At 47.0% G+C, this 25,457-nt stretch overlaps 1 protein-coding gene across 2 annotated transcripts in view; it reads left to right on the top strand.

Moving 5' to 3' along the window:
- Nucleotides 1–3,878: 3,878 nt before the first annotated feature.
- Nucleotides 3,879–25,457, top strand: part of LOC137423775 (vesicular integral-membrane protein VIP36) — a 38,570-nt gene continuing 16,991 nt past the window's right edge. Inside the window, exons 1-7 of one of the 2 annotated variants that reach the window (XM_068111262.2) lie at nucleotides 3,879–4,095; nucleotides 4,192–4,363; nucleotides 7,097–7,215; nucleotides 8,436–8,553; nucleotides 10,614–10,696; nucleotides 15,971–16,132; nucleotides 16,808–16,922. In XM_068111262.2, the coding sequence (XP_067967363.2) occupies nucleotides 3,967–4,095; nucleotides 4,192–4,363; nucleotides 7,097–7,215; nucleotides 8,436–8,553; nucleotides 10,614–10,696; nucleotides 15,971–16,132; nucleotides 16,808–16,922 (898 nt within the window). In that variant the 5' untranslated portion in view covers nucleotides 3,879–3,966. The remainder of the gene's footprint in view (nucleotides 4,096–4,191; nucleotides 4,364–7,096; nucleotides 7,216–8,435; nucleotides 8,554–10,613; nucleotides 10,697–15,970; nucleotides 16,133–16,807; nucleotides 16,923–25,457) is intronic. The other variant, XM_078773762.1, reaches the window with a different exon arrangement.

The following is a 25,457-nucleotide window of genomic DNA, read 5'->3' as shown; positions in this document are numbered from 1 at the left end:
CATAAAGTTTTAGCAATGAGACAAGTGCCAAATCGCTTGTTGATCGTGTTTCATTAACATTTCTTTGTGGAAGAGGGTGGGGGATAGGGAGGAGAGAGAGCATTGAAGAGGGGGTTCTATATCATGTAAACAAATCCATTTTTGTTGTAAAATTATCAAACGGCAATTTTTACAATATAAGTTGTGGTGACGATCATCAGTTTTAGTTTCAGTGTCCGAGGCACCACCAAACCACAGTGATGGAGACGTCCGTTTGCTGAACATAGGGTCAGTGAGGACCAGCTCAACTAGTGTCGATGCATGACCCAGCCGAGTCACCCGCAAGTTACCATCAAGGACAGACGTATCACAAGAGGTAAGAGGGTGAGATTTGTCAGGATTGAAAGACATGTTCCACCTGTTTGACCAGTCTGTGATTTTGTCCAGGTCTGCAGAGAGTGAGGAGGCTGGAGACTGCCGATCTGAGGGATGAGGAATGGAGCGGCAGCAAAGGGATACAGAGGTTTATGAACAAAGAGAGGCCATCAGCCAGAGAGAAGAGAAGAAGAAGAAACAAAGAAGAGAGAGGTCATCAGCAAAGTGAACTTGTGAACAAGTGATGGGATTTTGAGAAAATTTGGTAGAAGTAGAAATTATGCAAAGATTAACTGATTGGATTATGGCATCAAGAGGTCAAGGGTCATGTCAGGTAAAATGCGATAACGTGTGAACAGCTGAATGGATTTTAATTAAAACTTGGTACAGGTATGTATTATGATGTAAACATGAACTGATTAAATTTTGGGGTCAAAGGTTAGAGGTCATGTTAAGTAAAAATTATGTTGCCATGCCAACTTGTGACCAAGTGATGGCATTTTGAACAAACTTGGTATAAGTATTGTTATGGTTGTGGGGGTAAACAATGAAATACCTTAGGAAGGTTAGAATCGTGTCGGTTTAAAATGCTCCGTATGCCGCGAAGAATCTCATTGTAGTAAGTCGGCCGTCTGTCCAGGTAAGAGCGTTTGCATGTCGCCATAAGGGGTGTGGCTTTGTGCTAATTCATTTTAGGGCTTAAAGATTAATAAACCCCAGTGTGTAATTGGCCCCCTGTGATTTCTCCCTCATGTTCTTGCAAAATCTCGTCCAGCCAAGCAATCGGCCCCATTGTTACAACAATGGCCATTAAACCGACAAGCCCAACAGAAACCCCGCACATTAATTGGTGGAGAAAAAAAAAAATGCCGTCATCGGTCACGTGGTTCAGCCGCCAAATTTGTTTTAAGACAAAAGCCCTAAAAACCACCAAACACCTTTTTTTTTCTCCAAAACGGCTGAACAGATTGAGGCAAAACATTACATGCATGATTGCATACCCATGACGAACAAAAAGTTCCACGACCATGACGTCATAGGTCACATGGTTTGGCGGCTGTGATTTTCTGAAGAATAAAACTTTAAAAACCTACTCCTCCAAAACGGCTGAGCAGATTGAATGGAAACTTCAAACGTATGTTCCCCAGGCCTTGCATATACCATGCTGTCCTTGAATAATTAATACGTCACATGGTTTGGCGACCATATTGAATTGAACGAAAATCTTTTTAAAACTCTATCTCTTGAACCGCTGCATTGATCGATGTGAAACGTCAAAGTAATGCAGTAGTCGTAAAGCAGAACACATGGTTCAAATTTCAATATGATTGGTCGTACGGTCTGGCAGCCAGTAGTTTGTATTGTTTGAAGAAGAAGAAACTCGACTATATTATCTTCTCCAGCCATGTGAGTTTTCAATATATCTATTAATTATGTACTGCTTGAAGTCAGTGGCATCCTATCTATTAATTACGTACATCTATTAATTATGTACTATCGTAATGTAACTTTCGACACTTTGGACTGCTGAGACCCATTGGATCTTTAAGACCCCTCAATACGCTTAAGACCACCAAGACCCCCAACATACCATGAATATCCTTAAATACTATGAAGAAGCAGAGGAACCCAAGGACCCAAAGACCCCGAGGACCCAAAAAGGCCCTGAAGACCCAAAAGACCCCAAGGGCTCACACGACAAACAGACAGACAGACAGGCACGGCTCTTTTTATTATATAGATATTTAAAATACAATACTGAATTCAGCTTTACAAAGAGAATGCCATGTGTCACGCGTGTCTGATAAATGTGGGATTGTACAAAATAATGAAAGAATGTACAAAACACCCCACAGAATACACCTGACAAACACGTCCTGGCGAGGGTCGGCAATCCCCGATTACTCTTTATTATTATAAACGAGTATAAAGCCGTAAAATATGACGGGTTGGAACAGTTTTTGACGGTACAGCGGCGTGAGCATGCCGAAGCCTGGGCCTAGTGTCAGGTGTGCTTATATCATCTTTATTTATTAGATATCCGACAGACGTAAATGGACACTCGTTTTACTCTGCGCACTTTGCACGTCACGTTCAGCGAATTTCACCTCCCTGTGTATTTATTGTGATTTAAAAAAAACCCGCTTCCATACACCGACCTTCAGGCTCGGTTTGCAAGCCACCGTCTACAATTCCAATGTAAGAGACATAATTACTCTTCTTTTGGGTCTTTGGAGTCCTCGGGGTCTTTTGGGTCCTCTGGTTACTTTGGGTCTTTTGGGTGCTCAAGCTCTTTTGCATCCTTGGGATCTTCTGGTTCATTGGGGTCCTCACGGTCTTTTGGGTCCTCTGGATCTTTGGGGTCCTCGGGTCTTTTCGGTCATCTGGGTCTTTGGGGGTATTTTGGGTAATTTGTGTTCCACTGGGTCCTCAGGGTCTTTTTGGTGTTTTGGATTGTTTGATTCTGTGGGGTCGTTAAGGGTCTTCGGATTATTTTGGGTTTTCAGGGACTTTTTGGTCTTCTGGGTCTTTTTGATTTTTTGGGGGGGTCTTTGGGATATTTGGGTCTCTGGGGTCTGGGGTTTTTGGGTCTTTTCGGTCTTTGGGGTCTTTCTGGTCTTCTGGGTCTTTAAGGGTCTTTGAGATATTTTGGGTCCTTGAGGTATTTAAGGGTCTTCTGGGTCTTTTGGATCTTCAGGGTATTTTTAGTTTTCATGGTATTTTGGGTCTTCTGGGTATTTAATGGTCTTTGGGGTCTTTGGATCTTCAGGGTCTTTTGGGTCTTTGGGATATTTTGGGTCTTGGTGGTCTTTTGGGTATTTAAGGGTCTTGGGGTCTTTTCAGTGTTTTGGGTATTTGGGGTCTTAATGAGTTTTTAAGGGTCTTGGGGTCTTTTCAGTGTTTTGGGTATTTGGTGTCTTTATGGGTCTACAGGGCCTTTTGGGTTTTTGTTGTCTTTTGGGTCTTTAAGGGTCTTGTGGTCTTTGGGGTATTTTGGGTCTTTTGGGTCTTCTGGATATTTAATGGTCTTTGGGGTTTTTTGGGTCTTTGGGGTCCATTGGGTCTTCAGCATCTTTTCAGTCTTTTGGGTCTTTGGGGTATTTTGGGTCTTTAGAGTCCTTGGGGCCTTCTAGGTCCTTGGGGTCTTCTAGGTCTTCATTATATTTTGTGTCTTTAACAGTCTACAGGGTATTTTGGGTCTTTGGGTATTTTGAGTGTTTGGGGTCCATTGGGTCTTCTGGGTCCTTGGGGTCTTTTGGGTCCTCGAAGTCTTTTAGGTCTTTTAACCGGTGGACACACAGTCGTGTTCAAAGATTGCCCCTTAAATCCCCTCATTCAAATCCCTCTTAAAGCACGACTCAAAGCCTTTAAAACTTATCCTTATGAAGGGGGACACACACACACAGACAGACAGACACACACACACACACACACACACACACACACACACACACACACACACACACACACACACACACACACACACACACTGTGTTTTATATGGTAGATGTTTTGTCCTCGGAGATATAATTAAGCTTTGAAAAAGACGAAAAGGTAAAGTGTAAATATAATTGATGGTTCAAGAAGAAGAAGAAGAAGCAGAGGAGGAGGATGAGTCTGGGTCTCCGCCCCCTAGCCCGCGTCCTGCCGAGGCGTGCGCTGTTCCCATTGGCTAGACCGGGAGAGCATGGCCTCGTGGGAGGGTCGTTCGGTGCGGGGAACTATCGAAAGTGCGTTCAGGTGAGTGTACATGTGCGGATGTTTAATCGTGCTCGTCCGAATATCGTAGCGCGGTCTCGTAGTGGACACCCCCCCCCCCCCGCCCCTTGTGTTTAGCGCTGGACTCTTCCGGGCGGAGCGGCTCTTTCCATGGGGGACGGTCGGACGCCCTTGCTGTTGGTGCTGCTGCTGCGGTTGTGGTCGCTGTGTTTCGCCTATCATTCCGATCCGGCGGATGGCACCACGGGACACCTCAAGAGGGAGCACACCTTGGTCAAGCCCTACCAGTGTACGTGTAATACGCACTACAGGTAGTCTAATGATCACCGGTAATACCTGCAGGATGCTCGGTCATTGCAGATCGATCGGTTTAAAAAAAAATAACATTATCAATGGATTTGTACATTGTTTGTAACTCGCCATTTATATACAACGTCTGTCCAATAAATGATGTTCCAGTGACCCCATATAATAATGTATATGAACCCTAACAGTCGGCAGGTGTTCTGGGTGGGGCACTGGATACCCCAAACGCCAAAGGTAGCTAGGATTTCACTATAATCTGGCACCTGGAGGTCCTGGGGGACAATTCACCGACTCGAGGCAGAACCCCGGCCAGGAGTGTCGAGCTTTCCGCGCAAAGGGTTTCCGCGAAGGAACTCCTACCTGGCCTGTAATGATGTGCGAAGTGGTCTACATATCACCTGGTGAAGTAGTCCATGCGTGGTGCAACTACATGTCACCTGGTGAAGTGGTCCATACATGGCGCAACTACATGTCACCTGGTGAAATGGTCCATGCGTGGTGCAACTACATGTCACCTGGTGAAGTGGTCCATACATGGTGCAACTACACGTCACCATGTGAAGTGGTCCATGCGTGGTGCAACTACATGGCACCTGGTGTAGTGGTCCATGCATGGTGCAACTACATGTCACCTGGTGAAGTGGTTCATGCGTGGTGCAACTACACGTCACCTGGTGAAGTGGTTCATGCATGGTGCAACTACATGTCACCTGGTGTAGTGGTCCATACATTTTGCAACTACATGTCACCTGCTGTAGTGGTCCATACATGGTGCAACTACATGTCACCTGGTGTAGTAGTCCATACATGGTGCAACTACATGTCACCTGGTGTAGTGGTCCATGCATGGTGCAACTACATGTCACCTGGTGTAGTGGTCCATGCATGGTGCAACTACATGTCACCTGGTGTAGTGATTCATGCATGGTGCAACTACATGTCACCTGGTGTAGTGATTCATGCATGGTGCAACTACACGTCACCTGGTGAAGTGGTCCATGCATGGTGCAACTACACGTCACCTGGTGAAGTGGTTCATGCATGGTGCAACTACACGTCACCTGGTGAAGTGGTTCATGCATGGTGCAACTACACGTCACCTGGTGAAGTGGTCCATGCATGGTGCAACTACATGTCACCTGGTGAAGTGGTCCATGCATGGTGCAACTACATGTCACCTGGTGAAGTGGTTCATGCATGGTGCAACTACATGTCACCTGGTGAAGTGGTCCATGCATGGTGCAACTACACGTCACCTGGTGAACAGGTCCATGCATGGTGCAACTACACGTCACCTGGTGAAGTGGTCCATGCATGGTGCAACTACATGTCACCTGGTGAAGTGGTCCATGCATGGTGCAACTACATGTCACCTGGTGAAGTGGTTCATGCATGGTGCAACTACATGTCACCTGGTGAAGTGGTCCATGCATGGTGCAACTACATGTCACCTGGTGAAGTGGTCCATGCATGGTGCAACTACACGTCACCTGGTGAAGTGGTCCATGCATGGTGCAACTACATGTCATCTGGTGAAGTGGTTCATGCATGGTGCAACTACATCTCACCGGGTGAAGTGGTTCATGCATGGTGCAACTCCCCATCTTGTCTGCCGCTCTCTCCCCATCTTGTCTGCCGCTCCCCTTGTTTTTTGTGTTTTGTGTGTCGGTTTGTCTTTTTGTGTGATTAATGTTAGCTCTTTCACGAGCCTCGATGTTGTATACAAAAAGAAAAAAAGAAAAAAAACAACAACTACATGTCACCTGGTGAAGTGGTCCATGCATGGTGCAACTACACGTCACCTGGTGAAGTGGTTCATGCATGGTGCAACTACACGTCACCTGGTGAAGTGGTCCGTGTATGGTGCAACTACATGTCACCTGGTGAAGTGGTCCATGCATGGTGCAACTACACGTCACCTGGTGAAGTGGTTCATGCATGGTGCAACTACACGTCACCTGGTGAAGTGGTCCATGCGTGGTGCAACTACATGTCACCTGGTGAAGTGGTTCATGCATGGTGCAACTACATGTCACCTGGTGAAGTGGTCCATGCATGGTGCAACTACACGTCACCTGGTGAAGTGGTTCATGCATGGTGCAACTACATGTCACCTGGTGAAGTGGTCCATGCATGGTGCAACTGCATGTCACCTGGTGAAGTGGTCCATGCATGGTGCAACTACACGTCACCTGGTGAAGTGGTTCATGCATGGTGCAACTACACGTCACCTGGTGAAGTGGTCCGTGTATGGTGCAACTACATGTCACCTGGTGAAGTGGTCCATGCATGGTGCAACTACACGTCACCTGGTGAAGTGGTTCATGCATGGTGCAACTACACGTCACCTGGTGAAGTGGTCCATGCGTGGTGCAACTACATGTCACCTGGTGAAGTGGTTCATGCATGGTGCAACTACATGTCACCTGGTGAAGTGGTCCATGCATGGTGCAACTACACGTCACCTGGTGAAGTGGTTCATGCATGGTGCAACTACATGTCACCTGGTGAAGTGGTCCATGCATGGTGCAACTGCATGTCACCTGGTGAAGTGGTCCATGCATGGTGCAACTACACGTCACCTGGTGAAGTGGTCCATGCGTGGTGCAACTACATGTCACCTGGTGAAGTGGTCCATGCACGGGACGTTGACGCTTTCCTTTGCTCTCGCGTACCTGTAGAAGTTGTATTAAAGTTTTGTGGTTTGGATTCCCAGCGGCAGGTTCCAGTGAGCGCGCTCTTTGGGACATTATCGGCAACACCATGGTGACGAGCCAGCAGGTGCGGCTGACTCCCGACCAGCAGAGCAAACAGGGTGCCATATGGAACCGTGTGGTGAGGTGGTGCGCTCGTGCGTGAGGAATTGTTGTGGTGTGTGCGACATTTCCACCTGCAGGTCTTACCTGCATACGCTCTTACACCACAACGGAAGTGTTTTCACCTGCATGTCATACCTGCATACGCTCTTACACCACAACGGAAGTGTTTTCACCTGCATGTCATACCTGCATACGCTCTTGCACCACAACGGAAGCTGGTACATCCTGAACCCCACTCTACCTGCTGTCATATCCGAGTGCAAATCCATAATGTTGATTCGTGCCACGTAATAAAAACATGACCTGAGTTGTTTCGGAGAAGAAAGCAGATACCTATTTTGGGGGTTCACCCCCCCCCCCCCTCCCATGTCCCCTACACACGATGGACATCAGGAAGTTTACCTGTCAAGTGGTGAATGTGTACATCATGGTATTTAATGTAAAACAAACACCTGGTCTAGTCTCTAGTAAAATACACAAATATATATATATATACACATATTTGTAATACCTGTAGTGTCATGGAGGTTAATGTATAAAGATCACTGGAGTACGATTCAAAATGCATTGATGCACCGTGTATGTACTCCTATTATCAGCAGCAACAAAATAATCTCGTGGTAGATCAGCTAAGGCCTCAGAAATCCTGAAAACCTAGGTGGGCCCTCTGGTAGGGCCCGGGCGCCCAAACTCATGTGCCCGTCCGACCCCCCCCCCCCCCCTCCCCACCCCACCATCTCCTTTCCCAGGCAACAATACCTCGGCAACCATTGTTGAAGGTCATAGTAAAATAATGGTGGAGATAAGGCCTTTAAGGTCATGTTTTTATTGGAAGACACTAGTGTGATGCTGATTGTCGTACAATCTATAGGAACTCCACTGACACACTCGCACACGCACATCACAAACATATACGCACACAACACACACACGTACACACATAGACGCACTGACTCACTCACACCCACACTCATATACACGTATCACACACACGCACGCACGTACATAAACATAGCGCACACACACACACACACACACACACACACACACACACACACACACACACACACACACACACACACACACACACACACACACACATACACACTCAAAGTAAATCTTGTTCATGGAAGTGCAGCGTGAGTGAGTTTACATTTTGAGATTAGACGCATATTGTACACAAACATATGGACACTCTTGTACTTCGTGTCTCCCCCTCGCTCCATTGTGCCCAAGCCTTGTGGCCTGGTGGATTGGGAGCTGCAGGTGCAATTCAAGGTGCATGGTGAGGGCAGAAGGAACCTGAACGGTGATGGTTTGGCCTTGTGGTACACACGGGATCAGTTAAAACTCGGTAAGAAACGAACCTTGAACGGCTGAGGTTGTCGGGGAACGGAGAGAAATTCCATTGCTTCTCAAGCTTCATGTTTGTCTTTTCATATTCCTTGGGTCGAGGTATTGTTCATGGACGGGGTGTTCCACATGAGAGTGAAACATTTATTTATGAAAACACTCGTACAAATGTAAAAGGATTTGAAAGAAATAGTCACAAATGAAGAACAAGGTTTTGGTTTTATTTGTGTGTTACGAAGAGATTTGAAAACTTATTCGTTCTTTAAACATGTCCGCCCTCTTCTCAGACAAACTTCTAGTGTGTCGTGGAAAGTCATCGCAGTTTGTCCCATTTCCTTAGAAATGGACCGAACTCTCCTTGAAGACGCCATCTAAATGACCATCGATCTCATCACTGAGCAACACGTGATCAAGAAAAGCGCCATCTTGTTCAATCTTCCCCAACATTTCGAGGAAATGAGGTGTGAGGAATTCAATCTTCCTCCGTAATCAAATGGAGAATGTGAACCTTGTAAGGATGCAGCTTCGCTTCTTTCAACATCCTGTGAATCGAGATCTTCAACATGTTCGGCTACGAAGAGTTCCCTCCGTACAGACCTTTATGGACGTGTTCCAAAAGTTACGAGGATTTCCACAGCGGTCTCCTCCATGCACACCATGATGGTGTGAGGCCTAGGCGGTGGAAAATGGCAAACCAAATCTGACTAAATCAAAACGACAAACATGTAAATTGGTTTTGTGGTACCGACTCATTTATGCCATGTTTCCATGTGAAACGGTGATTAACAAGCATGACTGACCGAGCGGGGCCCATGACCGAGCAGGGCCCATGACCGAGCGGTGTCCATGAACGAGCGGTGTCCATGACCGAGCTGTGTCCATGACCGAGCTGTGTCCATGACCGAGCTGTGTCCATGACCGAGCTGGACCCATGACCGAGCGGGACCCATGACCGAGCGGGACCCATGACCGAGCGGGGCCCATGACCGAGCGGTGTCCATGACCGAGCGGGGCCCATGACCGAGCTGTGTCCATGACCGAGCGGTGTCCATGACCGAGCGGTGTCCATGACCGAGCGGTGTCCATGACCGAGCGGTGTCCATGACCGAGCGGTGTCCATGACCGAGCGGTGTCCATGATCGAGCGGTGTCCACGACCGAGCGGGGCCCACGACCGAGCGGTGTCCACGACCGAGCTGTGTCCATGACCGAGCGGTGTCCATGACCGAGCGGTGTCCATGACCGAGCGGTGTCCATGACCGAGCGGTGTCCATGACCGAGCGGTGTCCATGACCGAGCGGTGTCCATGACCGAGCGGTGTCCATGACCGAGCGGTGTCCATGACCGAGCGGTGTCCATGACCGAGCGGTGTCCATGATCGAGCGGTGTCCATGACCGAGCGGTGTCCATGACCGAGCGGTGTCCATGACCGAGCGGTGTCCATGACCGAGCGGTGTCCACGATCGAGCGGTGTCCACGACCGAGCGGTGTCCACGACCGAGCTGTGTCCATGACCGAGCGGTGTCCATGACCGAGTGGGACCCAGATCCAGTGCGACCTGTGACTGAGCGGGACCCATGACCGAGCTGGGTCCATAACCGAGTGGTGTCCATGACCAAACGGTGTCCATGATCCAGTGGGACCCATGACCGAGCGGGACCCATGACCAAGCGGGACCCATGACCGAGCGGGACCCATGACCGAGCGGGACCCATGACCGAGCCGGGTCCTTGACCGAGTGGGTCCATGGTCCATGTCTCTTCAAAGCAAAGCACATTGCAATCAGAAAATACCATTTTTGATTGTAAGTGGTTATTATCGAATAATCTACCAGGTAGAAAGAGAAACACCACCAGATTCAAGTCCTGTGGTTTAGTTTAAATATATAAAGTTTTATTGAAATTGGAATCTTTTAGTTGAAGTTATTTTAAAATGCAAATAGTTCATTCTTATCTGGGACACCCTGTACCTGTGAGGACACCCTGTACCTGTGAGTTATTGGCTTGTACCCTTTAAAAATACCATTTCCCTCAATCTCATGCTCCCTCCTTACCTTTGGCAGGTCCCGTGTTTGGAAATGCTCAAAACTTTTCGGGAATGGGAATCTTTATCGACACCTACTACAACGAAGGGAAGAAGACTGATGTACGTTCGCTCATCTTCTTTAATAACCTTTAACGTGCCTTATAGAAGGGATCTGCCGTTGTGAGATCGCACCTTTTCAAAGTAAATGAAGCCACGCCTTTCCCCGTGGTGGATTATCATTTCGTTTGTAGAGCAGCGATCCCTTTATGGATCTTCCTGAAGGTTCCTATCCCTCGTATCCCTCTGTGAACACGCTCGTTTGACGATGGTCGAAAATTGATTAACTCCATATGACTAGTTTTAGTCAATATGTGTTGCATTTTTTATTTTTTTTATTTTTTATTTTTTTGTATACTGAATCGAGGCTCGTGAAAGAGCTAACATTTACTTCACAAACAAATCAACCAGACAAACAAAATATATCAAAGAGGGAGTGGAAAACAAGATGGGGAGAGAAGGGGAAGCACACAAACACAACATTTGAGATGTGTGGAAGGGAGAGGGCTTGGGGGGAGGAGGCGTGGGAAGGGGGGGGGGGGGGTGGAGGGAGAAGTATAAAACACAAGGACACCAAGGACTTCCAGGACAGAAGTTGGTATTTCAAAAAAGTGGAATTGGGGTGAAATTAGCGGGGGTAGAAAAGATCAAGGTTTTGGATGGGGGAAGATAAGAGATGGTGGTGAACGGCTGTTTTAAAGACCTGGAGGGTGGAGTGGGATTGAAGAGAGTGAGGGAGTTTGTTCCAGAGGCGGAAGAAAAGAGGAATGAAGGAGTGAAGGTGAGCAGAGAGTCTTGATTTTGGCAGTTTGACCATAAGAGGGTTGCAGGCAGATCTTGTGCGACCTGTAGGAATATTTGCGGGGCAGAGCCCAGAGAGAGCTGGGGGGGCAAGGCCAGAGAGGAGTCTGTAGAAGACGGAAAGACCACCAACCTGCCTGCGGTGAGTGAGTGAGAGGCCCTTGGAGTTAGCTTCATCGCGGGAGATTCCAATGATTCTGAATGCTTTGGTTTCAACAGCGTGAAGACGAGCTAGGTGTGAGGCAGGAGCACCAGCCCAGAGGGGAGAGCAGTATTCTATTGAGCTGCGGATGAAAGCCTTGTATGTGGTGAGGAGCTCAGGTGTGCCAAGGAAGGACTTTGCACGACGGAGGATGCCCAGTCGGCGACTGGCTTTGGAGGCCAGATTTGAAATGTGGTTTTCCCAGGAAAGATCATGGCAGATAGTGAGACCCAAAAGCTTGAGTGACAGAACTTCTTGGAGAGGATTATTCAGAAAGTGGATGGGAGGGTTGTCCAGTCGGTCTTTTCGGAGAGACATCGTAAGAGTGTGAGATTTGTCAGGATTGAAAGACATGTTCCACTTGTTTGCCCAGTCTGTGATTTTGTCCAGGTCTGCAGAGAGTGAGGAGGCTGCAGACTGCCGATCTGAGGGATGAAGAATGGAGCGACAGAGAGTAGAGTCATCAGCAAAGAGATACAGAGGATTTTTAAGAGAGTCAGAGATCATTGATGAAGACCAGAAAAAGCACAGGGCCCAGAACACTGCCTTGTGGAACTCCAGCCTGAACAGGAAGACGAGATGAGAGAAACCCATTCAGGGCCACACGTTGACTACGACTAGAGAGGAAGTCCGCCAGCCATGCGTGGAGATTTCCATGGATACCAAAAGAGGAGAGTTTGGTGAGCAGAGCGGGGTGCCAGACCGTATCGAAGGCACGTGATATGTCAAGGGAGACTGCTCTAATTTCCTGTTTGGCATTGAGAACCTCCATCCATTGTTGAGAAAGCAGAAGCAGCATGTCCAGAGTAGAGTGTCCAGGTCTGAAACCAAATTGATGATCAGAGATCAAGCCATTAGAGAAGAGGAAAGATTTCATATCTGAAGCAATGATGGATTCCATGACTTTGCTGATAATTGGGAGAAGGCTGATTGGTCTGTAGTTGCTGGGATCTGTTTTTGCACCTTTTTTGTGCAAAGCGGTGATGTTGGCAGATTTCCAAGCAGATGGAAGATGACCTTGAGCAAAAGAGAGGGTGAAGAGAACAGAGAGAGGGAGTGAAAGAGCGGAAGAACAGGATTTTAGGACCCGTGGGCTGATGCCGTCAGGTCCAGTTGCAGAATCAGAATCGAGGGTTGACAGAAACTTTTCCACCTTGTCAGGAGGAAAGGACACAGAGTCCAGGAGCAGCTGGGTACGACTGGGTACGGTGGGTACAGAGAGGGATGGGTTTGGGACACAAGATTTAGAGGCAAACACAGAGTTGAGGCATTCAGCTTTTTCACGTGCGGAGTCAGCCATGTGGCCATTTGAGGTGAGGGAGGGGATGGAGGGGGAACAAACACCAGAAACAGATTTGACCGACGCCACCAGGATTTGGAAGAGGGAGACAGATAAGAGAGTTCGGTCCTGAGAACGGAGAGATATTGTTTCCTGGCTCTCCTGAGGGTGGACACACACTTGTTTCGGGCTTTGTGAAAGGAAATGAGATTTCCTTCCGTTAGATTTGCTTTCCAGGAGACGAAAGCAAGTTGTTTCTGGGCAACAGCCTCACCACAAGATTCCGTGTACCATGGACGGGAGGAAGGGTATGACAACAGAAGACGAGATGGGATAAATCTGTGCATGAGAGAGAGCAGTTTGCTTTGGAAGAATTCCCAGGAAGAATTTATGTCAGAGGCAGTAGAGATGGGAGACCAGTCCAGATGATTGATGGCTGCTTGAAGACCGTGCCAGTTGGCCTGAGTGAAATGCCAGACTCGTCGACGCTGAGGAGGCTCTCTGAGAATGGTCAGAGAGATGTCCACTTTAACAAGCACATGATCAGAAGAGCCGATTGGAGCAGAAGAGGAGCAGCAGACATTTTCAGGGAAGTTAGTCATAACCAAGTCCAGAAGAGAAGATGCTCCGTTGACTGAAATCCAGGTCGGGAAATTGACAGATTGTGTCAGTCCCAGTGAGTCACAGAAGTCCTTTGCTGAAGAGCCATGGCTGGTGAGAGAGGTACCCACACCCAGCCAACTGGCATGGTGACAGTTGAAATCACCACATATGAGGAAGAGAGAGTTGGGATGGGTAGATAGAAGTTGGTCCATATTCTCAGACAGCGAGATGTAGATGGAGTCATCACTGTTTGGTGGACGGTACAACACACATATGAACAAAAGGTGGGAGCGAAGGGGAAGCCGTAGCCAAAGGTATTCCTGGGGGTGAGGTGGAGAGAGGGCAGTGCAGGGCGAGTGAGGAAGAGAGTTTTTTATAAAGATAGCAACCCCACCTCCAGGACGAGGCTCAGGTCTATCATACCGGAGGAGGGAGTAACCTGGGAGAGATACCAAGGAATCAGAGACATCATGAAGGAGGAAAGTTTCTGTTAAGCAGATCACGTCTGGTTTGTCAGAAGCAACCTGTATGAAGAGATCAGACAAGTTTGAGCGAAGGCCCCGGATGTTTGAGGTCCATACTGTTAAGGAAGAGGAAGGGGGAGCATCGGATACAGAACAGGGGGGGGGGGGGAGCGGTAGGGTTAGATGTGGAAGAGGTAGGGAGAGCTGTTGAAGGTGTGTCGGAGATTACAGAATAGCTTGGAGAAAGGGAAGAATGGGGCAGACAAAAGGTTTGATGGTGATTGGGAGAGGCGCAGTGAGGTGTTATTTGACGAGGGGGAAGAGCGAGGCAGAAGGTTGAGGGAGATGAAGGTGAAAGTTGGAAGGGGGAAGAAGCGGGGAGGACGCTTTGAGGAGGAGGGGTGAGAGGGGAGTCTAGGAGGGGAGGAGCAAGGGAGAGTCTCGGAGGGGAGGGGTGTGGGACGAGATTTGAAAGGAATGGGTGATTGGGAAGATTTGGAGGGGAGGGGCAAGGGGGAAGATTTGAAAGAGATGGGTGATGGGGATGATTTGGAGGGGAGGGGAAAGGGGGTAGATTTAGAGGGGAGGGGTGATGGGAAATGGGATTTTGGGGTGATGGGATTTTGAAAAATGTACGATTAATGGGAAACGAACATTTATTGTAAAATGAGTTTCTTGAGACATTCGAGTCAAAAATACGTTTGAGGACGCTGGAGGGAGGATGGAGTGCTGGAGAGTTTAGGGAATGAATGAAAGATGCACTATAAGAGATGGAATTTTTTTTTGGAATGAATAGATTTGGTGAGCAAGTCGAAAGCATCCTTTTATAGAAGAAGAAGAAAAAGGTGTTATAGAATATGACAGAATACAGGTCTTCAGGGGTCAGATGAGACATTTTTTAACAACGTGATCTTACGTGATCACAAACAACGTGGTCGAAGAACGAACGAACAAATAAGAACGAATAAACGAATAAGAACAGAAGGAAAATGTTTTTTTTTTTTTTTTTTTTTTTTTTTTTTTTTTTTTGAGATTTTAAAACAAGGAAGTATGGGATGAAAAGACCGTGAAAAACAGAGACCGGAAAGTAATTTCAGCGCGATCGGAGAACCACTGAGACAAAAACAAAGCCTCAAGCCAAGGTCGGACACGGTAGCCTAGTACTACACTTAGGCCTCAGAATACGCGATAAGAAAGACCGACGATTCTGTACACAGGTATGAAAAACCAACGCCAAGAATACTATTAAAGACACCCCAATAGGTGCATACACCGAGAGAAAGATAGTTTCGACAAAAACACAATTGTGAAAAGTTACTTAACTTCGAAAGCGAGCGTGCATGGACAACTTTGAAGAGACGAGACCTCCAATCTTGCGCATGCGCAGATCCTTTCTGGTCCTGTCTGTGTGGTCGCTCCTCGCTGTCGCTCCTCTTGTCGCTCTTGTCACCCTCCTGTCGCTCTTGTCGCTCCTCTTGTGGCTCCTCTCGCTGTCGCTCGCTGCATGTGCTTCAATTGGACCGATAGTTACTGAGGACAGATGACAAACAGCCAGGTAGAGCAGACCTGAGAGAACCGACATGCCACCATAACGGGTGCTAGTCACATAGATCAGCGGTTCATTCATTTGCATGCCATAAGTAGCTGCTCGTTTGCCTCGTCTCTGGTAGTGAGGCTCCATGAGTGAGGCTCCAACATCTAATGCTAGGAGACGGGCCACCCGGCTTAACGTCCATCCGAGGGATGATGTCTGAGATGATCGAACCCAGACTAGACATATCTAAGGCAAACATACTTTGTCTGCTCTCGTCCTGTCTGGCGAGCTCGGAGATCCTGGAGATCAGGATCTTTGTGAAAGGACACAGGAACAATGGTGCCTTTATCACATCGTAAGCGGACTGTGTGACACTGCGCTGAATCCCGCTGTGCACGTCGGATCATTTCCATTATTTTACCCCTTCGTTGACATTGTCTTCTGCATCTCACAGTTACAGTATCCATACGTGTCAGTGATGGTAAACAACGGAACGCTTCACTACAACCACGAGAGAGATGGTCGACGCACGTCTTTGGGAGGTTGCCCGATTGCCATCCGTAACGTGAAGCACGACACTTTCATCTCCATCAAGTACGCCATGCAGCAGGTCACGGTACGTCGGAGTACCCATGAGCGTTTAAAGTGTCCAAACTACATTCTGGTGTCATTTGTGTTTTTATTTTCTTTTGCTCCCTTATTCCTGCACACTGTTTGATTTATTTATTATAAAGGTGCCTGGGTGCTAAATTGTCACTGACAATTGTAAGGATTGCTGCAATAATTCAGAATATGACAACTCGGTGAAACAAGAAGAAGAAGAAGAAGCACTCGCCTGATGTTTTGGGGGGGGGGGGGGGGGGGATGATAGGGAAGTCGCGAATTCTCCATGTAAATGTGTATCGTGCAACACCACCTCCAGGTGGGAGAGGGTATTACAAGTCCACAACTTTTACATTACAGTATTCCTGTCCCTCCGTTTTCCAATCCAGCGAGGTGTTTTGAATTATAAGCAGTAGGTATGTTTTTGCTTCATGCACATAACCCGGGTTTATTTTTATTTCCGGGACCGATTGAGGGAGCTGTCAGTTGCCTATGCACCGCCCAATTAAAGGTATGTGTCAGAAAAACGTGTTGCTTGCCTAGGACAAGGTCTCTCGTCAGGCGAGTACTCTGCTAGTTTAATTAATAACCAACAACTCTTTTAAATTTGATGTTAGAAAGGTGAGATTGGTGCTCACCTGATGGTAGTTGTTGTTTGTTGCCGAGTACTTATTTTTAAACTTTACAGATAAAGGTGGATGCTGAGGGCAGGCACTACTGGAAAGATTGCGTGGAAATCCGTAACATACAACTTCCCACGGGCTACCATTTTGGAGCATCGGCGACGACGGGTGATCTGTCTGGTACGGTCGGTTTTGATGTTTTGAGCCATGTGGTTTATACCGAGGTTAAGTATCCCACTGTCATTTTACAAATTTGTTTTTGTTGCTGTGAAGTATCCTTGGGCCTGGTTCAGGCTGCAAACGTCCAGACTTGTCTTTTGCAAAAACACATTGGGTTATAATACGAGGTCCCTTTCAATAAAACTTTGATTCCGGGTAATGGTAATGATAATGAGTTTATTGTCGTATACATGCTCATGCATGAGTATACATACTGTATACATGCATTTTTTTACATGCAATTCCCATGCAACGAGAACTACTTTGACAGTGCATGGTTAAAAATTACATTGAACTAGTGAGGTACCCGTGCTACGCACGGGTGGGATGCCAGGAGCAAACAGACAATGCAGAAACGGCGAATGCTAAAGCATGAAACCAATAAATTCCACATTCCTGCAGCACCTTCAGTCGCACGTCAGACATGCACAGCAAGTTCGTGAAGGACTTCCATGAAAAACGTACCCGTTCGCAAACAAACGGGTACGTTCACGTATAGAAACATCGATCGTGGGTTCGTGGCGAATCGGCATATGGCGATCCGCGAATTTCACGTTTAGAAAGTAAAAACCGTCATGGCATTTCGTCATTCACTTGAACTCGATATCTCTTTTTTCATTCCAAACAGCATAACTCCAATCACAAATTAAATAGCATTAATATAAAAAATAAACTTTTAACAACATTCGTGACATAAACAAGTATTTAAATCCTGATGTGAAGTTCCGTACGGTTGGGTGAATACAATTACGAATTCAAAATCGTAATTGTATTCACTCAATTGCAATCATCAATTGATACTTTAACAAAACACTGTTTTAAATGACGGTTGTATTGGGATGTTATCAAACCCGCTCGTTTCCGTAATCTGTTCACTTCCGCATTCGCGCCAGGTTCATAATTCTCATCAAATTCACCAAATGTCCATCCGTCTGTCTTTCCGTTTGAAGGTACTGCAAAAACGGCTGAACCGATCGCAACGATATTTTGGGTGGGTAATCCTAGGACACCCTGGAGTAAAATAGGCAATATTGTTTTTCCAAGTTTTCCAATTTTCCAGTTTTTCCAAACACGATGGAATATTTACCGATATGAACAGTGATGTGGCTTTTGTTGAAATTCTATGTACCAGGAGAGAGTAGATCGACTCCTGACGAACTCTTCCTATATAAACGTGCGGCTCCGAAGTAACACGGCAGCGTGTGCAAAGCGACTGAGAAACAGGTGTAGCGGCCACTTCCGTGTTACAGATTCGGCGCGCACTCTTCACACATAAACGTGCGACTGAGAAAGACGTTTAGCGGCCGCTTCCATTTTGCAGAATTCAATCTTTTTTCAAAATGGGCGCCATGTACTTTTTAGATTTTGATGATGTGCGTGTGATATGATGCAACGGATGTTTATATGAATCGTTTAAAATTAAAAAAGCCTTCAATTTCTGATATTTTGCCTTTTCATTTGGGCTTCCCAATTGAAGCCCCGCCCGTAGGGCGGGTACCGTTGCTGGTTTGTAGAATTTCAATAAAAGCCACATCGCTGTTCATATCGGTAAATATTATTTCATCATGTTTGGGAAAATTGGGAAAAAATTGGAAAAAAACATATTTTACTCCAGGGGGTCCCAGGATTACCCACCCAAAATATCGTTGCGATCGGTTCAGCCGTTTTTGCGGTACATGGGAACGGACGGACGGACGGACAGACAGACAGACAGACATTTGGTGAATTATAGTAAGATAATAAATAAATTAATTGTGATGAGTGTAGTGATCCCTAAAACAACATTTTTGTGATCAAATGAGTGGCATGGTTTAAAATATCCAAATCCATTCTTTAGATGCTCACAAAACTTAAGACATAGATTCATGGAGGGTGTGGATTGCAGTTGGGGAAAAGCTGTCGTGCAAGCAATTGCAGTTGGCCTTGATGGAACGATGACGTTTTCACGAACGGACAAGTTCAGAAATTTCGTGGGCTGGGTGTAACTCGTCAAGGACGAAAGATTTCGCTATTTTAGCTACTCGACTGGGGTACAGGCTCTCGATAGAAGGCAGATCGCACCCAATAAATTTACAAGCAGTCTTTGCTATCCTGGAGTGTTGGGATTGGGCGTCCTGCGTCGAGCTGCCATACCATTGAGAGTGTCAGGCCACTCTCTATCATTACCCGATATGACCTGATCAACACAGGTAGGCCGACACCAAAACATTTCAACCTCCTCAACCATTGCTGAAGCTTTTTCACACTGAGATTGGTGTTTATCTCCCACCTAAGATCATTGCAAATATGGATCCCTAAAAAAATTTAAAGTGACAATTTCAACTTCACCACCGTCAATAACCAAGGGTTGAATAGTTGTTTTGTTTTTCTGGAAGTCAACAATAATTTCCTCCGCCACCAAAGGTAGATGGAGGTTATGTTTTCACCCGTCTGTCCGTTTGTCCGTTTGTTTGTTTGTGAACAAGATTTCTCAAAACGTTGTGGACGGATTCAGACAAAATTTGGCAAAGATGTAGCGTATGTGACAACAACACAACAACAACATGCATTTTAAGGCCATTTTCCCTGCTAGAGCGGGGGTTAGCCTTGCGGTCCCCATGACAATCTTCTCCATCTTGCCCTATTTTCTGCATCTCTCCTTGTTTAACCCCCTTGCCCGCATTTCTTCTTCCACCATCTTTGGCCAAGTCTTTCTCAGTCTGCCCCGTCCTCTACTTCCTTCTACATTCATTTCCATCACTCTTCTCAACCAGTCACTTTCATCCTTCCTCAACACATGACCAAACCATCTCAACCTGTTCCTCTTCACAGCATCAATCACAGGCTCTATTCCCATCATTTTTCGCAATTCATCATTTGTCTTCCTCTCTCTCAACGATACTCCGCACATCCATCGAACCATTCGCATTTCCACCCTTTCCAACCTTCGTTGCTGCTCTAGGTTCATTACCCATGTCTCGCTCCCATAAATCATAACAAATCTCACACATGCAGCATACACCTTTCCCTTCAGCATCAACGACACTCCCCTCCTCATCAGCACGCCACTCAGTTCCCGAAACTTCTTCCATGCACATCTCACTCGAGCAACCGTTGCCGAGTCTGATTCACCTTCTCCATTCAGCACGTCTCCGAGGTAGCAAAATGTTTTCACACCTTCCAGCTTCACGCCGTCTCCAAGATCCAACTCAACATTTCCTCCATCTGCAGCTCCCTCTGTGCACGCCTTACATTTGAATGTAGCTGCCACACTGGTTAATGACCCTCTCAGACCACTACATTTTTGATGAACCCACTCAGCGCACATTGTACATTGAATGGAGTTCACTCCGACACCCTTCCTGCACACAGCACAGGGCCACTTCCCAGTTCTTTCCACCTCACCACATGCTTTACCACTTGCCATCACCTTCGTCTTTCCGATATTCACCTTCAGACCTTTTGTCTCCATACATTCCTTCCACTTGTTCATCTTTTCCTTCAGTCCATCCATACTTTCCGCAATCAACACCAGATCATCTGCATACAACAACTTCCACGGTAAACCCTCCTTTACGTTCTGAGCCAGCACCTCCGTCACAGCTACAAATAGTAGTGGACTTAGTACCGACCCCTGATGCACTCCCACCTTCACCTCAAACTCACCACTGTTCCCGTCCTTCGTCCTTACAGCTGTGCGCGCTCTTTTGTACATTGCCATCACTACTCTGATCAACCATTCCTCCACTCCTAACCTCCTCATTGCCCATGTCAATACTTTGCATGGAAGCCTATCGAATGCTTTCTCCAGATCAACAAACCCAAGAAACAACTTCTTCCTCTTCTCCATGTACTTCTCCTGCAACTGCCTCACAATAAAAAGCGCGTCTGTTGTTCCTCTTCCTGGCATAAATCCAAACTGCATTTCGTCGATCTTCACTTTCTTCCTTATCCTCCTCTCCAACACCCTTTCCAATACCTTCATTCCATGCTCCAATAACTTTATCGCTCGGTACGAGCCACACTCTAGAGGGTCACCTTTCCCCTTGTATAGAGGGACGAGGGTACTCAGTTCCCAATCCACTGGAATGCGGCCTTCTTTCACCGCCAGATTACAGATCTCTGTCATTCTCTTCACACCCCAACTTCCTGCTGCCTTCAACATATCTCCCACAACTCCCGTCGGCCCTCCCGGTTTTCTACCCTTCATTGCTTTTATTGCTTCCTCAACTTCCTTCTCAGTTATCTTCTCTGCCGGTCCTAAAACTTGGTTACTCTCTATGTTGCCATCACATTCATTCTCTGTATTCAACAGCATTTCCATATATCTTTTCCATCTTCCTTTAATTCCATCTGGGTCCACAACGATTTGTCCCACTTCATCCTTCAAGCAACTCACCCCCATCACATCACACCTCTCTTTCGCTATCTGCTTTGCAATCTTGAATGCTGCTCTCCGACCCTCTTCCGAATCCAAGCGTTCTCCGAACATTTTCCTACATGCCTCCTGCGCCTTTGCTACCTCTTTCTTTGCAGCCTTCTTGGCTGCCTTATAACTTTCATGCTCTGCTGTTTCTGCTCCCGTACCCTCGCCTTCTGCCACTCCTTGAACTTCTTCCTCTTCTCGTCAATCCTCTTTCCAACTTCATCGTCCCACCACCATGTTTCCGAGTGCCTCGGTGGTCCTTTTGTCCATCCACATACCTCACCAACAGCTCCCAACAGACTATCTTTCATTGACATCCAACCACTTTCAAGCTCAACCACATCATCCTCTACCTTACTCAGCCTCTCTTTTAATGCCTCCCTTACTATCACCTCTTTCAACCTCCACACCTTCATTCTCGGTTGGTACTTCACCCGCCGAGCTCTCCTCGCACCTTTCACCCTTATGTCGCAGACAACCAAGTGGTGCTGTGAAACAGCCTCCTCCCCCGGGATCACCTTTGTGTCCCGGAGGTGCCCCCTATCTCGCCTACGCACCATCAGGTAGTCAACGGTTGTCGTCGACCCACCTGACGTGTATGTAACAAGCTTATTATCCTCTTTCTGGAACTGAGTATTACAAATCAACAAATCAGCTCCATCAGCAAACTCCAAAATCCTTTCACCTTCTCCATTTCTCACACCATATCCGTAACCCCCATGAACTCCCTCAAAACCGTCCATACTCCTTCCCACATGTCCATTTAGGTCTCCTCCCACCACAACAACTTCCTCATCTTTCACGTTTTCCATCAGCTTCTCTATCGCACACCAGAACTTGTCCTTCTGTTCATCGCTCCGACCAACCTGCGGAGCATATCCCGAGATGACGTTCACCAAGAGCTTTCCAATCATCATTTTCACCATCATCAACCTATCACTCACTCTAGTCACACTCACCACACTGTCTACAAACTCCTCAGAAAACAGGACACCAACACCATTCACGCCCTCCGGGCACCCTTGCCACACAAACTTGTATTTCTGTCCCTGCCTCAGCGTATGTGACAAGGACGAAATGATTAGATGTTGGTGAAGATCCGGATTCGGATCCGGCTAGTCGAATTTTTTAAGCGATTCTTCACCTTTGAGTGACATGACCAACCAGGCGGAGGTATGCTCTCTGGTGAGTGCCGTTGTAGTTTCCTTTGTCTTTACCACGTTGAGGTCGAGATTGTTTAGAGAATTTATGTTGAAGCCATTAGCCCCATCATGCCTGTGCAATGCCTGCTAACCTATGGTTGTTTGTCCATGCTCTATCCCTTATAAATGTCGAGTATCAAACAAGGAAGCAGCATATACCATTTTTTAAGTCTTTGGTACGACTCGGCCGAGGTTCGAACCCCCAGACCTCAGACTCAGAGCGGACGCTCGAACAATGACACCATCAAGTCAGGTGAATGTGAACTGAGATACCACGGAACGGTGCTCGTACAAAACCTCATCACAGTTGTAGTATAGAATGTCTGGGAAATTCCTCTATTGGAACCACCAGAGGTTTCTCGCATCATTGAGGGAGCTATTGATGTTGACTTTAATTGGCCTCCATTGGATAATCTAGTCCACCGAGGCAGCTCCCTCCCTAAACCTGTGAAAGGTATATAAACATGAAAGTCGGTTCTTCCTCAAAATTTATTTCCTGGTTTTAGAAGAATTGATCTCTTGATTTTTATCTTCGATTCAAGCCAGGATTAGACTCTGTGGTGTAATGTAATGGTTAAAGCGTCCGCTATGAGTCTGGGGGGTCGACGGTTCAAATCCCACCCGAATCGTACCGCAGACTTAAAATGGTATGTGCTGCTTCCTTACTCGATACTCAGCATTTACAAGGATAGAGCACAGATAAATTACGCTGGCAAGGCAATGGCAAACCACACAGTATGACCCTTTCCAAGAATCTTCTTCGGCAGCACCGACGCTCTGTAACACACTAACACAGTAACACAGTATAGTACTGTTTTTCTGATTTAAGCCATGATATCCAGATATTTTAGCAGATGGAGATTGGGGGGGTGGAGAGGGGGGAGGGGGTGAATGTTTGACTTTTACTACAATCAGTGGGATCCAAGGCTGTCAGGATGGCCTAGAGTTACGCACACTCACCTCTAAGCTGTCTACCCTGGGTTTGAATACTGACCCAGCTATAAGATGTCTGGCGTTTCATATGTAAGGTGATTCATCAATGTGTGTGCTGTCCGTCGAATTGATGTTAATCCGGATGTCTCGTCTGCTGACATTAGTTAGTGGATGTTAAAGATCCCATGGTGTCCTTCGCGAAGAGTAGGTGAGCTATCGCCGACACCTTGAACAAATTACTAATTCCTCCCGAACCTATCAGCGGCACGGCCGTGCCCTCAGCTAATGATGCTACCCCACAGCCTTGTCCTGCTTACGAAAGAATAAGCAGCATACAAGTGAGAGGTTCACATGTACACTATGTTTCTGTTTTGCAACTCAACTACGCTGTACATTTGACCCTGCTCAAGCTTTGGTCAGAGTTTCCATTTGGGTAAAAATAACTCGGTGCCCCTAGCTATTATTATTATTACCATGTGCCACACTCCATACAGAGCTTCAGTTCTGCCAAAGCAGTTTCCACTGAACCGGCTCCGAGGTACACTACATGGCCAAATGTATGCAGACACCTCTTCTCATTAGTGCATTTGGCTGTTTCAGCTACTCCCATTGCTGACAGGTGTATATAATCAAGCACACAGCCATGCAATCTCCATAGACAAACATTGGCAGTAGAATGGGCCGTATTGAAGAGCTCGGTGGCTTTCAACGTGGCACCATCATAGGATGCCACCTTTCCAACAAGTCAGTTCGTCAAATTTCTGCCCTGCTAGAGCTGCCCTGATCAACTGTAAGTGCTGTTATTGTGAAATGGAAACGTCTAGGAGCAACAACAGCTCAGCCACGAAGTGGTAGGCCACACAAGCACACAGAACGGGACCGCCGAGTGCTGAAGCACGTAAAAATCGTCTGTCCTCGGTTGCAACACTCACTACCGAGTTCCAAACTGCCTCTGGAAGCAACGTCAACACAACCAATGTTCATCAGGAGCTTCATAAAATGGGTTTCCATGTCCGAGCAGCCGCACACAAGCCGAAGATCACCATGCACAATGCCAGGCGTCGGCTGAAGTGGTGTAAAGCTCGCCGCCATTGGACTCTGGAGCAGTGGAAACACGTTCTCTGGAGTGATGAATCACGCTTCACCATCTGGCAGTCCGACGGATGAATCTGGCTTTAGCGGATGCCAGGAGAACACTACCTGCCCGAATGCACAGTGCCAACTGTAAAGTTTCGTGGATGAGGAATAATGGTCTGGGGCTGCTTTTCATGGTTCGGGCTCGGCCCCTTAGTTCTAGTGAAGGGAAATCTGAACGCTACAGCCTACAATGACATTCTCGACGATTGTGTGCTCCCAACTTTGTGGCAACAGTTTGGGGAAGGCCCCTTCCTGTTTCAGCATGGCAATGCCCCCGTGCACAAAACGAAGTCCATACAGAAATGGTTTGTCGAGATCGGTGTGGAAGAACTTGACTGGTCTGCACAGAGCCCTGACTTCAACCCCATCGAACACCTTTGGAATGAATTGGAACGCCGACAGCGAGCCAGGCCTCATTGCCCAACATCAGTTGCCGACCTCACAAATGCTCTTGTGGCTGAATGGAAGCAAATCCCTGCAGCAATGTTCCAACATCCAGTGGAAAGCTTTTCCAGAAGAGTGGAGGATGTTATAGCAGCAAAGGGAGGGGGGGGGGGGGTGAGACCAACTAAATATTAATGCCCATGAATTTGGAATGAGATGTTCGACGAGCACATACGGGTGTGATGTTCGGGTGTCCACATACTTTTGGCCATGTAGTGTATGTCTACCCCATATTGATGTGCAGTGTAAGAGAATTGGTGCAGGTAGTACATAAACAAATCAGAGTTATCATATAATAACTTCGTCTTCTTTTCTATTTTATTTTATTTTGCACAGAGTCGAGGCTCGTGGAAGAGCTAGGAAACGGAACGATCA

Source organism: Myxine glutinosa, chromosome 3 (assembly GCF_964187855.1).
Source record: "Myxine glutinosa chromosome 3, kmMyxGlut1.1, whole genome shotgun sequence".
Classification (NCBI taxonomy): Eukaryota; Metazoa; Chordata; class Myxini; order Myxiniformes; family Myxinidae; genus Myxine; species Myxine glutinosa.
Note: the sequence above shows the minus strand (reverse complement) of the source record. Positions and strands in the feature narration are given on the sequence as shown.